Source organism: Thamnophis sirtalis, unplaced genomic scaffold (assembly GCF_051295495.1).
Source record: "Thamnophis sirtalis isolate CommonGarterSnake01/CBP01778 unplaced genomic scaffold, rThaSir2_p1.2 scaffold_10, whole genome shotgun sequence".
Lineage (NCBI taxonomy): Eukaryota > Metazoa > Chordata > Lepidosauria > Squamata > Natricidae > Thamnophis > Thamnophis sirtalis.
Genome location: NW_028261390.1, coordinates 53,477,870 through 53,497,767, shown reverse-complemented (window position 1 = coordinate 53,497,767; position 19,898 = coordinate 53,477,870). Strand labels below are relative to the sequence as shown.

The following is a 19,898-nucleotide window of genomic DNA, read 5'->3' as shown; positions in this document are numbered from 1 at the left end:
TTGCAGCATCCTACAGTCACATGACCACAATATCAGATTTATCTTTGATTTCCAGCAAAAAACCCATTGAGTACAATGCATTAGTTAAGGACCATGGTGTTTACTTAACCACTGCATTTGGTTAATGACTGCAGTGTTCATTGAACCGCCACCATGGTGGTTCAATGATAAAATTGGTCATGGTCAAATCATGACTGCCTTAATGACTGCGACAATTTAAGATTAATTCTGTACTTGATTAGTTATAAGTCAATAACTACCATATTTTTCAGAGTATAAGGCGCACCAAGGTTTTGAAGAGGCAATTTTTTTAAAAGTAGGTAGGTAGATAGAGGGCTAGAGAGGGAAAGAGAAATACAGTAGGTAGGTAGGGGGAGAGAGAGAGTAGGTAGGTAGGTAGATAAAGGGATATATATAGATAGAGAGTGAAATAGAGAAATACAGTAGATAGGTAGGGAGAGAGAGGGTAGGTAGGTAGGTAGATGTTTCCAAGTGTATGTATCCATGTGCTGGAGAAGGAAATAGCTGACAATCTGCAGCACCCAAGACTTTGTTTCTGCTGGCACAGCACTTGATCAATGTAATTCTCATCAATCAGTTAAAGAGCTTTCCAAAAGGGGGGGAAAGTTTTTGCACTCTGCAAACCTCCCCCAAATGGCGTGTTTTTCGCGAAAATGGGCCGATTTTCCATCAAAAAAATTGCATGCATAGCCTTATGGAGCCTTATAGAGTTCTGCTGGAGGCTGGGGAGCAAAAAAATGACCCGTTTATTGCTCATTTCTGCCCTCCCCAGCCCCCAGGAGCTCTCTGAAAGTCTCCATAAGGCTATGCACGGCCATTTTGGTGAAGGAGTGGGGCTTCGGGAAGCAAAAAATGCTGCATTCAGTGTATAAGACTCACCCAGATTTTCAGCCTCTTTTTTGAGCAAAAAAGGTGCGTCTTATACTCCAAAAAATACGGTACCTGTATTCTGCATCAGCTGGCTATCAAATACATCCATATCTTCAGTTGTAAATTTAATCTACCAAAAGTGATCAAAGCAGAACTTAAGTCACTACCCAAGTTTCTTCCTAACAAGTGCAAATTAGGATGAATCCAATTAGTGTTCAACTGAATCTTTTTCTCCATTGGCATTCTGATGTCTTTCAGAGCATTTTGATAAGTGATATATAGGATTAGATGGCTTATTTTTAAAGCAAACGACAACTGGAATGGTAAACAACAAATTCAGAAAAGAAAAAGCAGGAGATAGGTTGCAACCATTTTAATCTGAGTGTAGTCTAACTTCCCACAAAATGTCACCCCGCTTCCCAATATTTAATAAAATGTTGATAAAGTGAAGGCTGGTTAAGTGACTCAAAAGGTCTTCTTTACAATCAGTGGCCTTTCAGCATTAAAAAAAAGACATTTCATACAATAAATGAAAATTATGATTTAGAAAGCATAGCATACATTCTCATTATCTGAAAGATTTTACAAACCCTTTGCATTTTTATACAGCTCTGCAGCAAGGTAAACTATTCAATTTCTGAATAACTTTTACACATCACATTACATAAATATATTAACATCTGTGCGCAAAATTAAACTAGAGAATATATAATTAGCGACAAAAAGATGGGAAAATACAACATACTGTTAAAAAGATAGCTTCTGCTTCATACAGGTCTTAGAATGAAGATACTTTTTGTATTTACATGCAAAGAATACAGCGAGTGATCAATATTTGTGATTATGGAACTATAGCATGTTATTTCATGATCAAAATGTTATTTAACGGGGAAAATCCATATAATGTACAAAACAATAGTGCAAGAAGAGCTTCAAACAACTGTTCTCTTCGTTTTTGAGCTTTTGGTTAAAAACTATACATCTGACCAAAGATGCTGCTGTGAAACTTCGCTTTTACTCCACAGGTAGATTAAGGCACATAATCATTTTCAAAGGTTGGTTGCTTCTTTATGTCAAATATGTTCCAGTTTTCACATTTTCATTTTTAGAAACCAATCAGGGTAAGGAATACTATTTTTAATAAATTATTTTGTAAAGACATAGTAGATGCATCTTTTGACTGCTAGTGTACTGTTAATAATAAAAATGCTGTTGGCTTATACAAATGTTAGCCTTGTTGGAACATAGTTCTATTTGGAGTAAACCATATCAAGTACACAGATGCCATTTAATTATATTACAAATATTTTCTTTTTGAAAAAAGTGTGGCCTCTTTTTATACCTATTTAAACAGCACAATTTTGCTTAATTTTTTAATTTTGAAGCAGAAAAAAGCTAAAGCTTGATATGCCTAGAGAGAATGTTAATCAATCCCTGATACAGGAATTAGTCAAAAGTTGATTCCTTTATTTTCAGTAAAGTTAGATACTTGTCTCTAAAATTATAATGTCTAACTTTTGGGATTCTTTTTACACATTCCAATAGTTTTCATGCCTACACATTGCTTCTCTTGCATGATGGTATTCAGGTTGGGACCTGCTGGATTACCCCCAAGTCTTTTAGTTTCAACAAGATGAATGCACCATGTACCTTCTAATCAAGGCTTTGGCCTTCTGTATATATCCTAACAGTAATGGGTGTGAATTTCTTCACAAGTTCAGATTCTCAAACCTCTTTTAAGGTGCAGAAGAAAAGGGCAAGGGACAGGTTTGTGTGTTTATATATCATCCCCTCCCAGCAAACTGGACAGTTCACTGGAGCTACAGAATCACAAATGAGAGTGCTTGTGATAACTGTTTCCCAACCGCTCCTTCCTTCTCCCCAAATGCTCCAAAATATACCAAGTGCACAAGAATGAAATATGTTTGACAAAACCAATCTAAGATCTTCTGCATTATACTTCCTCAAGGGATTCTTTCTAATGCAGTGTTATAGGTAAAAGGGAAAGAAATTTGTCAACGGTTCTTAGGAGTGAAGCAATCTGCTTTGTTAAGCATAAATACCAAATATATTTTGTTCTCAGCATTTTTAACTCTAAAATCTGACTAAATGGCTGAGCCCTTCATGCCCACAAGAGATCCAAGTCCAGCCCACCTTGAATTCCTGTGACTATTATCAACTGCCAATTTGCATGGGCATTAATAGTTCAGATTCTTGTAGAGATGTTTAAGCGTGCATTAAAATTTTATACCCTTTTGAACTGCCTGAATCTCCTGATTTCACTGGTGCTTGACAATTGCTCAATTTGCAATTCTATTAATTATACCTCAATAATAACTAGCCTCATCTTTCCCATTGTATGGCTGAATTTTTGTAGGAGAGAACAAGCGAACAGTAAGCTGTTTTTTGCTGATTTGTTTGGGTGCCTCATCTATAAATAAATCAACTATATATAGACAGTTATTCAAGTGCTAATTCAGGGATATCAGATAGTATGCCTGTACAACTGTACAATTGAAGCCCATGATAGAACCAAAGAAATAGAAAAAGTAAAAGTGTGTTACACTGACTGCCATGGAATGACTTTCCTTTTTATTAGGAAACATCAGACAAAGCCATAACTTATTCAATAGAGCAGGGGTCCCTAGCCGAGGTGGTGCAGTGGCTAGGGTGCAGTACTGAAGGCCACTACAGCTGACTGTTATCTGCAGTTCAGCGGTTCTAATCTCACCGGCTCAAGGTTAACTCAGCCTTCCATCCTTCTGAGGTAGGTGAAATGAGGACCCAGACTGTGGGGGCGATATGCTGACTCTGTAAACCGCTTAGAGAGGGCTGAAAGCCTTATGAAGCAGTATATAAGTCTAACTGCTATTGCTATTGCTATTGCCTGTGGGCTATGGCCCACTACTGAGCTGTGGCTTATCTGCAACTGGGCCATGTGAGTGGCGGGCTGGCACAGCCCAACTTGCGTGAGTGACAGTTACTGGCACGTGCAGCGCAACTTGCGAGAGCAGTGGACACTGGCACTCGCAGCCACTCTCATGTGCACAGCAGGCGCCAGTGCTCACAGCTCCACTTGCATGAGAAGCGCCTGCACCCGCCCGCTGCTCACACAAATGAAGCTGTGCATGGGTATATGTGCAAACCTACCCCTCTTCACACACACACACACCATGCAGGGCTGCCAACTCAGAATGGTTGGGGAATGTTGCAGTAGAGTTCAAAAGTTCTACACGTAATTGAACTCAATGACTTTTGCACTTTAGATGATTGCATATAATCCATCAGCTTGGAATTAGAACATAGAACCTAGGATAGCAGTTGGAAGAGACCTTGGAGGTATTCTAGTCCAACTCCTTGTTCTAGCAGGAAAACCCATCTCGTTTCAGACAAATGGCTGTAGTTTCTGTAGTTTCTTCTTGAAAACCTCCCATGATGAAGCATCCACAACTTCTGGAGGTAAGTCACTCCACTGATTAACTGTTCCGATTATTAGGAATTCTGTCCTTAGTTCTAGGTTGGATTTCAACTTGATAAATTTTCATTTGTTGATTTTTGTCCTGCTTTGGAGAATAGGTCAACTCACTTCTATGACAGCCACTCGAATACTGCAAGACAGCTATCATGTCACCACTAGTCCTTCTTTTCGTTAGACTAATTATACCTAGTTCCCTCAATCGTTGGTCATATGGTTTATCATCTAGACCCTCTTATCATCCAGATTCTGCTGCTCAGCAGTGTGACCAGAAGAGATTCTATCAGAATGATATATGGTATTTACTATATCGTAAAGGCTTTGAACCCTATCATAATTGGGCTCCATAGGTCTGATGATTCCCAATGAGGATAAAAATAGACACATATCACTTCTTGGTGGTCAGTGAAACCTAATGAAGTACACAATGTAACCCACAGGATATGGACTGTGTAAACATGGAGAAATGCCTCTTCCCCGCCAAGAGACAGGTATTGGAAATTAAAGGTAATCATTGACTTTCAACCCCAATTGATCCCAACATTTCTATTGCTAAGCAAGACAGTTATTTTGCTCCATTTTATGTTGGTAAGTTAGTAACATGGCTGTTAAGTGAATCTGGCTTTCCCATTGACTTTACTTGTCAGGTCACAAAAACGATCCTATAACTCTGGGACACTGCAACAGTCATGAATACATGCCAGTTGTCAAGCAGATGAATTTTGATCACATGACCACAGAGCTGCTGCAATGCTTCTAAGTGTGAAAAAGGGTGTTGGTACTTACCTGTCTGCCTTCTGATTGGACTGAGTCTGATTAAAGTTAAGACACGCCTCTTTTTGCTAGCCTTACCCAGCTTTTCGGCGAAGAACTTAGACTCAACGTGTCATCGCACAAACAGTTTAGTTAACAAACGTCTCAAGCAAGAAAAAATGAACCATAGTATTTACAATAACATGTTAAACGCAGAGCCCTGTTTGTAACTCATATCACGTAAGACATATCCTTATAGCATGTAACAGTACATCAACCAGATCAGCCAGAGAAGCGAGGGGATGGATGCTATCTCCATCCTATTTGAGGGGGCGTATCAGGTAAGTACCAACGCCCTTTCTCAATAGAGGTGGAGATAGCATCCATACATGGGACATACGCAAGCCCTGTTGTCCCTACGGGAGGAAACCAGATTGATCTGGAACAGGTGCAGTAGAATGAACAGCCTGCAGCCAAATGCCACATCTGCAGGAGCAAATTTATCTATTTTATAATTGGAAATGAACGGGGAAGGTGACGCCCAGGTGGCTGCCCGGCAGATTTCTTCGAGAGAAGCCTGGGTGTCCAGGCTGCCCTAGTAGCCGCACTTCTCGTAGAGTGCACCATGATGCCCCTAGGTTCTGGCTGATGTTGCGAATTATACATCCTGGCTCTGAAACTACAGATACACCTGCCAATAGTCGAGGCAGGCAGACACCTTCCTACCTAGGGTCTTGGACTGAAAGGAGACGAACAAGGCCTCCGACCTCCTAAATTCAGATATGTGACTGATGTAGACCTTAAGGGCCCGCTGCACATCCAGCTTGTGCCACCATCTCTCCAAGGGGTGAGGAGATGAGGGGCAGAAATTGGGCAAACCTACTTCTTGTGCCTTATGGAACCAAGAGGAGATCTTTGGTGTAAAGGAAGGATCTAATCGAAGCACCATTCTGTCGGTGTGGAAGATGAAAAGATCCTCCCTTATCAACATAGCGTGCAGCTCCGAGATCTTTCTGGCGGAGGTGATGGCCACCAGGAATGCCACCTTCCATGTAAAGGGCTGTAGTTCCAAAGAACGAATGGGTTCAAAGGGGGCTCCTGTTAGAGCAGACAAAACTTTGGGCAAAAGTGCGGAGGTTGCATATTGCCTCGGGTGGTGAATAGGTCCACAACTGGCAAGCCCAAGCAGGCCGAGATCTGTTGAAAGAGACACGGGTGGAGGCACCATTCCACATTGTCCACCTTGGCCTGGCTGAGCCAATCGGCCCAAACATTCGCCACCCCCAAGATGTGTTCTCCAGTCAATGAAGCCAAGTGTCTCTCCGCCCAGAGGCCCAGTTCTCTGGCTTCTTTCATAAGAGTCTTGGACTTCGTACCGCCTTGACGGTTGACGTAGGCTTTGGCAGCCACGTTGTCCATCAAGACTAGCACGTGTTGCCCAGCTATGCTGGCAAGGAATGTCTAGAGGGCCAGGTGGATGGCTCTTAGTTCCAATCAGTTTATGTTGTGAGTCCTGTCCACCTTGTCCCACTGTCCCTGGGCCATCTGCGCCTGCAGATGAGCCCCCTAGCCATAAAGACTGGCGTCCATGGTGACCATCAGCTGTGAACCACCCTGAAGTGGCAATCCTTGGTGATGGCAGTAGACTTCCATCAACGGAGAGCTTGGAGGACGTCTGTTGGAATAGTCACCTTCAGCCGTGATGTGCTCCTGCGAGCCCTCTGGAATGGTAAGAAAAACCACTGAAGGTCCCTAGTGTGGAGACGTGCCCAAGGCACTATGTTAATAGCCAGCATTAGTTTCCCCAGCAAGTGGGATAAGGTGGTCACGGAGACCCTGTGCTGACTCAATACCTCCCCAACCAGATGTCTAATGCTCTTCTGCCTATCCCCTGACAGGAATATCTGACCTGAGATTGAATCGATCCACGCCCCTAGATGTAATATGCGGGTGGAGAGTTTGAGATGACTTTTTCCCCTGTTTATTGAGAAGCCATGACCCTCCAAGGTGCATATGGTAATGTCAAGGTCACGCCTTGCTCCAGATGCTGACCCGGATTACAACAACATGTCATCGAGGTAGCATTGGACCCGCACGGGCAAGAGCCTCAAATGTGCAGCCAATGCCGCCAGCACCTTGGTGAATGCCCAGGGGGAAGACAAAAGATCAAATGGTAGGGCCGTGTACTGAAAATGTTGTCTCCCGTAACAAAATCTTAGAAATTTACGGTGCTTGGGCAGAATTGGGATGTGCAGGTAAGCCTCCGTTAAGTCAATTGATGCAAAGAGGTCACCTTCCCGCACCCCTGCCAGAATGGAATGCAATGAATGCATTTTAAACTGGCGGTTAAGGCACTTTAGGTCTAGAATTGCTCTCCAACCCTCTGAGGCCTTAGGTATAACAAACAGAATAGAATAAAACCCCTGATGTAATTGGTCGTCCGGAACTGGCTGAATCGCCCTGATGTCCAGGAGATGTTGTATAGCCGAATTCATGAGGGCTTGTCTGTCTGGATTACGAGACATTGGGCAACGAATAAAGAAACTTGGAGTGGAGAGAAATCCTAGAGCTAAGCCAGACCTAATGGTCCGTTGAACCCATTCATCCGAGGTAATCTCATCCCACTGGTCGGCGAAATGTTGTAACCGCCCCCCGATAGGAATGGAGAACTCTTGGGAGCTAAGGCTTTCGGGAATTATGGTCTCTGTCCCCCCTGAAGAAAGACTTCTTGGCCTGGTTACCCCTCTGGTAACGAAAGGACTGCTAACACTGTTTCGGGTGATACCCGGGGCCCTATAGCCATTGGAGCCATACTCATGGCCTCGAAAGGAGGGACCGTAGCAGATGGCAAGATTTTTCGCTTGTCCTTGTCCTAAATAAGAAGCAGCTCCAGAGCTTCTTCAAACAGGGACCCCCCCTTTATAAGGGGCAGACACTAGCTGCCACTTATACCTCATGTCTGCCTGCCACTGGCATAGTCATAGCAGGTGGTGGGAGGCAACTTAGACGGCCATGGCCCTAGGGGCAAAGCGAGTAGCATTAAGCGTAGCGTCAGCCGTGAATTGGACAGCAGCCACTATTCTATTGAGGTCTTGATGGGTCCTCAGGTTGGTTGCAGGAATCCATTGTTGAAGTTGCTGTAGCCAAAACAGACATGAACGGGAGAAGAATGATGCCAAGGTGGAAGCCCAGACCACCCAAGCTGCCGCTTGATGGCCATGCTGCATTGTGAGATCAGCCCTTTTCTCTTCCAGCCTAAGGTCCTCCTCTTGGGAGCCGGGGATGGTGGTCGCCGAGTGAAGAGCCGCTACCGGGGTGTCGACCTTTGGAACCTGGAGGAGCTGTCCTAGGTCATTGGCCACATTATAGAATTTTTTGTCTGTGGATGATGGTGTAGGACCCGATGTTGGGGATGCCCACTGGCGTTGCACCACATCCAGAAACAATTTTGGGGCCAGAATACTGTCTGCTCAATAAAGAGTCTGCTGAAATAGAAGCTGCCACAGGCGCCTGTACAATTGGCAACGCTGCAAAGGTAGTAGATGCTTTGGCCTTAGTCAACAAAGTCTTAAAGTGGGCCAGGTGAAGAGACCTGAAAATGATTGTTTTTCCGGTACAGGCTCCTCATCCCCCGAGAAGTCCGCGTCCGTGATCTCCCCATCTTCCGAAATGGGAGACTGGCTCCCGTGAGACCTAGCCAGTGACACAGGTTGCTGCACTGATGGGACCGTCAGAACAGGTGGATGAGTGGCAGGAGGAGGTGGTTGGACAGTCCCAGGCCTCTGTTGCAGGCCAGCCGCTATGCCCTGGGCTAAAGAAATGATGTCCTGGATGTTAGGAACCGCCATTCGGGCATTTAAAAGAGCTGAGGTGGTGCAGTGGTTAAATGCAGCATTGCAGGCTACTTCAGCTGACTGCAGTTCTGCAGTTCAGCTGTTCAAATCTCACCGGCTCAGGGTTGACTCAGCCTTCCATCCTTCCAAGGTGGGTAAAATGAGGACCCAGATTGTTGGGGGCAATATGCTGACTCTGTAAACCGCTTAGAGAGAGCTGAAAGCCCTATGAAGCGGTATATAAGTCTAACTGCTATTGCTATTTGAATATCTGGGCGGAGCCCCGCAGCTATAGGAGTGAATGTGGCCATCGCAGGTCTGCTGCCCACTGCCCCAAACTGAACATCATGCAAGTTATTTTCCTGCAAGTCAGCGCCTGAGCCCTATAGCCCAGAAGTGTTTATAGGGAACAGGGGACTGAATGGACCAGGGGTCTGCTCTAGGCGAATAGGGGAGGGCTGGACAGACTTGTTGCCACCTGCCTGGGATACCCGGTTCCCTTTGGAGGAGGAAGAGGAATGCCTGAGAGGTGCCTTGGGGTCTGTCTGCCTCCGTGTCAGACCTTTTCTTTCCCTTATGATCAGAACCAGCCTGGGAGGGGTGTGTGTGGAAGCCTCCACTGCAATCAAGAGCCCTTGAGCAGAGCTAGCCATGCCCGGACTCATAGGCCCCTCAGTGCTTGGGACTGAAGCAGCAGCCTCCGCCATCTTAGAAAAGTCTGAGTCAAACAAAATGGTGGTTCGTGCCCTTTTCAAACAGTCTCTGGGACAGATGGCAGCAGAGAGAAGGAATAGGCTGATTGGAGCGCTCACTTGCCTGTCCCTCACAGCGCGTTACCTCCTTGCAACTCTGAGGCCTCTCCAGGCGCTCCAGCAGCACTGACAACAAAGCCCAATTCCACCAAATCAAGGGCTGGTGCTAGAATCCGCGTGGCTCCACAAACAGCGCTCCGGCAGTTTCCAAAGCGGGGTGGCAGACATCTGACAGCCGTGCCTGCCTCTACTCGCTCCGGCCACAGTTCAGTTCAGAAACGGCACAGTGGCAACTTGACAGCTGTGCCACTCACAGCCGCACCTCTCAGGAAGATAGCGATTGGGAAGAGCTCCAGCAGCCACAGGAACGAACGCCGCTGCTGCTGCGCAGCAAGCCACCCCTTGCGCAGAACTTCAAAGGCCTCAGTGCTGAAGCTGTCAATGTCCTCTCTGAGGAGAGCCATGGCAACGCTGCAATTAACTCTCATGCCGGAGATAAGGGGGGTCTGGGGCATACTTAGTGACCCTTCAAAAAGTGCTGCGCTCTCTCCCGCTCTGTCAATGCCTTCAGGGCAAGCAAAGGCCTCACAGGGCAAGCTATGGGCCTCAGCCCTCTCGCTCCAGCCCTCACTGACAGGTCAGCCTACAGATGTTAGTCTCAACAGTCAAGATAGAAACAAAATATAGCTAATTCTGCCAAATACACAGAAAAACAATATCTTCAGGAGATATGCGATGACACGACCGTCCCTGAAGTGGACTGAGTCGAAAAGCTGGGTAAGGCTAGCAGTAAGGGCCATGTCTTAACTAACTTTAATCAGACTCAGTCCAATCAGAAGGCGGACAATGTCAACCCATGCATGGATGCTATCTCCACCTCTATTGAGAAGCAGACAATGTAATTCAAACAGTCAATAAACTAATGGTTGTAAGTCGAGGACTACGTGTAATGTGAAACCACATTCATAACGTAATTCAATCATGTTGCTGCAAATTTAAGGGAAGATAGACTACATATTCCGATAGGTACATATTGCGATAGATCAGCACCCTCACCACCGTCCAGGCCTTCCGCACAGCCCTCAAGATCTGGCTATCCCGTCAGGCCTGGGGATAAGACTTTACTCTCACCCCTCCCGAATGTTGAATGAATGTTGTGTTTTTACCGCTAATTATTTTTACTCACATTTTCTTTTTGTGTTTTGTCCTGCACTCCCCTCCCCTATTATTGTAAGCCGCCCTGAGTCCCCTCAGGGAAAAGGGCAGCCTATAAATGTTTAATAAAACTAAAACTAAAAAACTAAGGTACAAGTAGTCCTTGACCGACAACAGTTCAATTAATGACCATTTGAAGTTACAACAACATTGAAATAAGTGACATGACCATTTTTCTTGCTTTTGTCTGTTGCAGCATCCCCATGTTGACATGATCAAAATTTGGACAACTTGACAACTGATTGATATTTACGACAGTTGCAGTGTCTCAGGGTTGTGGGATCACTTTTTGTGACCTTCTGAGGAGCAAAGTCAATAGGGAAGTCAAATTCACTTACTAACTTAACAACTGCAGTGTTTCACTTAACAACCGGGGCAAGAAAGATTGTAAAATGGAGGAAACTCACTTAACTGTCTTGCTTAGCAACAGAAATTTTGGGCTCAATTGTGGTCATCAGTCGAGGGCAACTTGTAATGCCTTGAGCACTATCCAAGAAATATATGTGTGGGTTAGCCTCTCTTGCTCTAGTCTTTCTTATGTGTCCATGCAGATATCTCAGGAGAGAAGAATAAGACCTCTGCAAAGTACAACACCAATGAAGCTCTGTATAATTGACTGGCTATTTGATGATAGTCTGGCAGACCTGTCTCTGGAGAGGACAAATAGCTTTCACCCTCCACAATGGCAACACTCCTTTTTTCCTTGTGCCTAAACCAGATATTCCAAAGCTAAGTTCTTTTGAGATTTTTGCAGTCCACCAAAGGGTATCATTTAATCAAGAGAAAGTACAAAATATGACTAGGAATTAGATTTAGAGGCAGTTTTCTTACTAGAAATATCATTGATAAACCCTACAAGTTTCAAGTGGTACATATCATCAGCCTCCATACACTTAGGACAAAATAATTTAAGAAACATCTAATCTAGTGCCTTCTGATTGTGTCTTATACTTTCTAGAACCCTGATGTAACAAGAGAAATCTGGACATAGAAACAGGCTTCCACTAACACACCAATTGAAAGTTATCATAATGTTCATTTGAACTCACTTAACCTCTTGGCTTGAACTTTAGGCTGGAGAAACCTCACCCATAACTGTGCTAAATGTTTCTCTAGATTCTAGGCCTTATATTAGTTTTCTCTTCTTTTTTTTCAGAATGCTAATGCCTTTCTTGCCTTTGGTAACTCATTATTCCTGTAAGCAGGGCCTCAAGGACAAGTTATCAGTTGTGCTGTCCACCAGAGGGGCAGTTTTTAGGACACTCTGCAAGGCAATTTTTAACACATAATGGAAAAATAAGGCTATGTCACGTTTTCTGAATTTTCTCCGGTATATTCTTCCAGATGGATTCCCTTTTAGTCTTATTTGTTGAATCTTAAGATGGATATCTTAACATGCATGCAACTTGTCACAAATAAAGAGAAAATAAGTTCCATTGTACTATTACTCACTGGGTGTGGGGATAACATTTGGAAGCCAATATGCAACCATATGATTGGAATGGTTAGCATTCTTGAGATATTTTGATAGGCATGTCCCAAGGAACCAGTCCTTAGATCCTTCACATCAACACGGCCACCATTCTATATGCAAGCTTGTCACTAATTTGTGCATCAACAGAAATAACTCTTAGCCCATCTTGCAACAATTTCAATTAAATGCAGCCTCCAGAAAGGAGTTTGAGTGTTTAGCTCTTCAAAGCAGTTTTGTTTAGTTAGTACAGCAATGACTTGCTCAGTTTGACAATCATTCACAGTACTGCATGCTTCTCTGGGATGATGACAGATGAATTCATTTTAACAATTCATGGGATTTACTTGAGAGCTTCCATGGAGAGGCAATTGGAATGGGATCATGGAGAATTCAACAGCTCTGCTAGCAAGTCCACCCAGCAAAGACAGCCCAACAGGTTTAAGAGGACCTAAAAGAAAGGAAGACTCCATGATAACTTAATTTGCAATATCTTCACATTACAAATCTGGCAGGAAAAAGTTGAAATGATACAAATTGAGAATAATGTATTTATAATTTTAATTAAGAATAATGTTTAATTTAGAATAATGTATTTATAACTTCTGTTCAATGCTGTTTTTTCTTAAAGAAATGTAGGTTGCAATTTAGCAGAGTCCCAACCTTTTCAAATCCAGAGGTTTTAATCAGAAATGTAAGCATGTTTTTATTTCTCCTACTGACAAAATGGCAAAACCTGTCTAGATGGCCAAAGCTCTCTTTTTTTCATTGGACATATTTATAAAAGTGTAAGATGATGCCAAGAATAATTGTCACTTGCTTATTAAGTAAGGTGCATGAATATATAGTACAATTCATCTTAAATCACAGTGAATTTAAATAAAAAGTCTAAATAGTTTGCTTTGTGTTCTGAGTGAACAATGTTGTATGAGGAGGAATATATAAAAAAGGGAAGCTATAGGGGGTAACTAATGAAACTGCCTAGAATCAAGCAAAGTTATAGCCAGAAGCCAATACATGTTTGTCAAAAACAAATCATATCAAACAAATCTTATTTCATTCTTTGACTAAGTTGTCTAAATCAGTGGGCCAGCAAAATGCAGTGGACATTATACACTTGAATTTCAGTAAGGCATTTGACAAAGTAGACCACAAACTATTTGTTGATAAGCTAGAAAAATGTGGGATAGGCAGCTTCACCACCAGATGGATTTGTAACTGTTTGACAAACTTCGCTCAATGTGTAATCCTTAATGCAACTACATCTACATGGAGGAAGTAAGCAGTGAGGTACCCCAATGTTCTGATTTAGGCCCAGTACCCTTCAACATTTTCATAAATGATTTAGATGAGGGAATAGAAGGGGAACTCATCAAATTTGCAGACGACACTTAACTGAAAGGAATAGCCAACAGCCCAGAAGATAGACAAAAGATAAATCCAGATGGATCTTGACACACTTGAACACTGGGCCATATCTAACAACATACCATCTTCTTGGTAAGCTAGAAAAAACTGGGATAGATAGCATCACCATCAGATAGATTTGTAATCATACTCAATGAGTAATCGTCAACTGTACTACGTCTACATGGAGGGAAGTAAGCAGTGGGGTACCACAAGGTTCCGTCTCAGGTCCAGTTCTCTTCAATATCTTCATAAATGATTTAGAAGAGGAAATAGAAGGGGAACTTATCAAATTTGCAGATGATACTAGAGTGGGAAAAACCAGGCTTAATAGCCATAACTGTGAGAGGGATCTTGGAGTCTTAGTAGAGAACCAATGTTCACTGGCAGCCAAAAAAGCTAATGCAATCCTAAATTGCATTAACAGAGGGATTTAATCACGATCATGTGAGCTGCTAATACCACTCTATAAAGCCTTAGTAAGACCACACCTAGACTATTGCATCCAGTTTTAGTCACCACACTATAAAAAAGATGTTGAGACTCTAGAAAAAGTGCAGAGAAGAGGATGATTAGGGGACTGGAAGTTATGAAGGATGGTTACAGGCTAGTCTAGTGAAGAGAAGGACCAAGAGAGACATGATAGAAGTGATCCAGTATTTGAGGGGCTGTTACAGAGAGGAGAGGGGTGTCAAACTATTTTTTCAAAGCACCTGAAGGCCAGACAAAGAATAATGGATGGAAACTGATCAAGAAGGAATTCAATCTAGAAATAAGCAGAAATTTTTATGTGAGAACAATCAATCAATTGCCTTCAGAAGTTGTGGGAGCTTCGTGTCTGGAAGCTTTCAAAAAGAGACTGGATTGCCATCTGTCAGAAAATGTGTAGGGTCTCCTGCTTGGGCGGGGGATTGGACTAGATGACCTACAGGATCCCTTCCAACTGTTATTCTGTTAAAATGAAATTCAATGTAGAGAAAAGTAAGGTTTTACACTTAAGCAAGAAAAACCAAATGTACAAGTGCAGATTAAGTGAAACCGGCTCAATAGCAGTAACTGTGAGAGGTATCTTGAAATCGTAGTGGACAATCACTTAAATATGAGCCAACAGCTCATATTTACCTAATCCTAGGATGCATTAACAGAGAGAGAATCAAGATCACATGAAATATTAGTACCACTTTATAAAGCCTTAGAACAGTGGTTCTCAACCAGGGGTGGGTTTCAACCGGTTTGCGGCAGTCCCCGCGAACCGGTTGGTCGGCAAACCCGAAAGTAAGTAACTTCCGGGAACGGCGAAGGGCCCACCCGCCCACCCACACTCCTTACCGGTCTTTGAAGGCTTCTGCACTTCCACACAGGCGCATGGCACATACAGCACCTGTGCGATTCTCCACGAGCAACTGGATGGCACATACAGCGCCTGCGCAAGTCTCCGTGAGCAGCTGGAGCATCGCACAGGCGTTAAGATGCATGCGTGAACTGCACGCGTGCACGAGGACGCCGGCGGCCCCGTTCCAACCGAACTGGTTGGAACGGGATTAGCAACCCACCACTGTTCTCAACCTTCCCAATGCTGCAATCCTTTAATAGAGTTCCTCATGTTGTGGTGATCCCCAACCATAAAATTATATTTGTTGCTACTTCATAACTGCAATTTTGCTACTGTTATGAATTTTTAATCCCGATTCACCTAACAACAGTGTTACTAACTTAATTTGCAGTGATTCACTTGACAGATGTGGCAAGAAAAAATGGTAAAACAGGGCAAAACCCACAACAAACTTCTCACTTAGCAACATAAATGTTGGGCTCAAGTGTGGGCTGGTAAGTCGAGGACTACCTGTATCTTAGGCTTGAACAAAAACAGGCCAAGAGGCGAAGGGTCTCCATTTGTCCCTATTTGTCCAGCAGGGCAACGTTTGCTTCTTAAGGATGTCAGAGAGATCCCCGCTGGATCTCTCACCAGCGGGGCAGCTTAATTGGGTCTGCTGACTGTCGCACTTTCAAGGGCGCCCCTGGACTTCCTTTGCTGCTTCCAGGAAGCTGTGGGCTGGGCCATAAGGGCAAGCACCTCTGGGGTCGTCGGAGAGCAAAGCCGGCTGTCACTCAACACACTGCCCGGCTTGTTCGCCCGCCTGGCTTTCCCGCCTCCTTACCAGGCCCAGGAAAATGGTGCAAAGAGCAGCCAAAATGCACCACTTCAGTGCCCGCTGGGAAGCCGTCACTGCCACCACCAGCTTTCTCGTGTCAAGGCCGCCACCTGCCTGGCTTCTTCGCCTGCTGCCACCGCCCACCTTTATGACAGGCTGAAGGGTGAGCGGCGCCGAGCTTCCAGGCGGCAACTCTCCGGTGGCCGCATCCTCCCCAGCGTCCCCAAGGGCTCCTGCTTCTTCTCGCACTCCCTCCTCTTCTTCCAACCGGGCAAAGTGGACCTGCTTCTTCGCCCCCACCCCCACATGTCTACTACACCCAAGGGCCGCCGCTGCAGAGCTGGGCAGGCGACACGTGACCAACTAATCCTGCAGCCAGTGGCATCTTGGCGGGTGAAAGGAGCACCTTAAGACCACACTTCCCAGAAAGCACCAGAAACCAACTGTTTACGGTGCGGAGGCTGTCGCTGCAAAACGCCTCCCTTTCCACACTGAGGTTGGAGAATGCTCCCGTTGGCTAGCATCAGGTGAATTAATTCCCCTCTCCAGTTATTGACTCTAGGCCCTAGAGGTCTTAGGCGACCCGTATGAAAGGGTCGTTCAACGCCCAAAGGGTTTGCGACCCCCAGGTTGAGAACTGCTGCCTTAGAATATTGCATCCAGTTTTGGTCACCATATTATATAAAAAAATGTTGTGACTGGAAAGTGTGCAGAAAAAGAGCATCAAAGATGATTATGGGGTTGGAAGCTAAAACATATGAAGACCAGGTTGCAGGAATTGGGTATGTCTAGTCCAGTGAAAAGAAGGACTAGGGGTGATATGATATCAGTGTTCCAATATATAGTGGGCTGCCACAAATTAGACAGGATCAATCTATTTTCCAAAGCACCAGAAGACAAGACAAGGAGAAATGGATGGAAACTAATCAGCAGGTCAGTTTTCTTTGTATAAATGAAAAAGGTATCTTTGAAAAAGTAATTAGATGGGAAAGAGAACTCCAAGGCCCCAAGCAATTTACACTGCTTACACAGTGACATAATGGGTATTATTATCAGGTATCTTTTGAAAGTGTATCATGAGGCATGATTTCTTTTTTTAAAAAAGAAATTACATTAACAGAGAGAAAAGTATTACAATAAGGGGGGCAGACATGTCCTGAGTAGTAAGAGATTATATACAATCAATGATAAACTGAATTAAATGATGGGTCAAATTGACATATGTCTCTAGTTCTTCCTATTCAACTTCCTGCTGACTGCAATTATCAAATATGAATTGGGGTAAACTGATCAGTATCAGATTTCCACTTCGCTTTTTCAGAACATCTGAAACATCAAATAGATTACACTACTGTCCAGAAAATGAATATCTAGGATCCTCAAATGCTGAAAAGCTTCAGTCCTAAATACAGTAATGTAGAATAAATCCCTCTGAATTCAGTGATATATATTTATTTTTATTTCCTATTTCTAAACCACCCATCTCCCTGGATTAAACTTAATACTTAAACAATTTCCTTAATATTTATGTAGTCAGTACAATTTTATCTATGGCCACTTTACATAAAGTACAGATACATGAAGCTAAGGCTGTTTTGTCATGGAATGCAGCATGAGCAGAAGAAAACGAGGGAAAGAAAATGAGATATATCCAACAGGGAGACTCATTTTTGGTGAAGGGAAACAAAACAAGGAAGAATGAATGTCTTCTAACCTATTTAACCAAACATAATAAGGAGCTACATGGACAGATCTCTTGCTGTAATCTTGGTACAATTGCTGTCAAAATGAATCATGATCTTGACCTAGATTAGTTTCTCTCCGCATCTTCATCAACTACCTCCATAAAAAAGGGTATTGACTTGACTCTATTGAGAAAATGAGTGTTGCCAATCAAAATAAAGACTTGAGTTCATTTATAATCAGTTCCATGTGAATCTGGATTAGAAGTTTTGAAAGCCCAACTAGAGCAAATGGACACAACCAACTAAAAGAATCAAGGTATTATATTTGCCTCTATGTTTACTAGGAACAATTATTCTGGCCAGATTTACTGATCTGAATATGGCAGTGCCATTTACAGAAATGAAGATATATTTTAGACGGTCTCAGCCATGGCTAAATAAATGGGTATACATTACTAGTGTAGAAATGGGGAGACTCTCCCCAATGGAATCTTAATGTGAAGGTCAGAAGGAGCTCTAAAAAGAACTCTGAAATTTATTTATGCCATTAGGTCTTGGCAGAAAATCCAAAGGAATGATTTGCAATTTGTGTTTACCTTTTTATTGTAAATATAGCCCTTCCTGGCAGAAGGAACCAGCAAAGACTGCGTTAAATCAACATGCCTAATTCCTCTTAGCAGACTGCATCATTTCATAAGCCTTATTAACAGCAAATGAAGGACAATTCAAATGTCATTAGTACTGCCAGGTTCGATTGTCCTCATTGGGGTAGTGTTCTCCACCTTGGCAATTTTAAGATATGTGGACTCCATCATGGTTGGCTGGGAAATCTGGGGTTTTAAGTCCACATATCTTTAACATTGCCAGGGTAGAGAAATTCTGGTGGAGAAGGGTGAGGAAAGCAGAGGTTCTTACCTGCCACTGAGATACTTCCAGTGGGCTCTGGGTCTTCCCTAGTTCATCAGAAACTTCCAAGGTTTTAAATTTTTTTAGTAAAAGTTTGGTCCCTTGTGCATATACACCTAGGTGTGACACATCAGTATCCTTAATGTTTCACACCTCTTATGCGTGGAATCTGATAGGAGCCACTGGACCATGGAAGAGCAATGTGAGTATAAGAACGGGTTCCTTGAATTGTACTTAAAGAAGCTCAGTGATGTAGAAGTAACCAGTTCTTTACTGCCAATTCCGGCAATAACAAATATGGTCAATTTGCTGCTTACCTGGAAAATATCAGCTCTCATAGAGGAAATGGTTGCTCTCACAAAGGAAGCCTGTGAATAAAACCTACTGTGGCAGATTTAAAAAAGAAGCTAAAACAACCTTGGACTAAAAAGCTACATCAGGGCACAAAATCAACCTGCCTCTATACATAGTCAAGGAGAGGTAAGGGGCTGATTGCAATGCACAAAACTCCCCTATTCATCTCTAAGGTCATATTTTATAATACCCATGGAAGAGAAGTTGTTGAATGTTTGGAGTGAAGCAGCTCAGAAGCTCAAATGGGTAAGTCATCAACTTAGAAAAATGACCAAGAAGTTCCATGTCAGTAGCAGCAAAGAATATGGAGGGGCCAGTGCAATCATTAACTTTTTATCTCTGTGTTTGGAGATACCTGCAATCAGCAGGCAAGATGCAGAGAGCTAGGACAAAGTTAATTCCCATTGCTTCCCACACATCCTAAAATATTTTTGTTGATAAACAGTGACTTCAATTCCATGGTTGAAGGATGAATTGCAGTACTGAGGCCAACTTTGTACTACCCTGTTTGTTAATAGAGTGCTACAGTTTGGAAATAAAGTATACCTTTGCAATGCCATCTTGAAAACCTCAAGGAGCTTGTATGTGTTGATATGACTGTTACAAGAACTATCCAGAATGGAGGGACAGAGGACATTTTGCCCAATATGAAGGCATCAGTAGTCAGAACCTCCATAGGCAATGGTGCGTAAAGGACAAACCTTTTAGAAGTTTGTAAAAATGAGACCACTATAGTAGTGACCACTTGATCCTAGGATAGACAGTAAGCAGGGGCCTTTCCATGCTTGAGTTCAGTTAGATATAGTATTGGTATATTAGGTGCATCTGAAATTGAGCCTAAAGTGTGACAGTGCTGGATTTGATTGTGACGGTATGACTCTGCTGTTGATGTTCAGTGAGTCTCTGAAGATAGGGAGCTCTTGGTAGAGGAAAGCTTTGACTTGCCTGGTCTTGTTTTACTAGAAAGGATGGTGAGGATTTTTCAATGTTAATGTCAAGGGGG

The 19,898-nt window shown here is 43.3% G+C and overlaps 1 protein-coding gene across 2 annotated transcripts in view; it reads right to left on the bottom strand.

Annotated features, from left to right (window-relative positions):
* Positions 1-4,303: 4,303 nt before the first annotated feature.
* LCORL (ligand dependent nuclear receptor corepressor like) overlaps positions 4,304-19,898 on the bottom strand; it is a 97,107-nt gene continuing 81,512 nt past the window's right edge. For both annotated transcript variants that reach the window (XM_014069348.2, XM_087724619.1), the window contains exon 8: positions 4,304-12,841. In XM_014069348.2, coding sequence (XP_013924823.2) covers positions 12,717-12,841 — 125 coding nt within the window. In that variant the 3' untranslated portion in view covers positions 4,304-12,716. The remainder of the gene's footprint in view (positions 12,842-19,898) is intronic.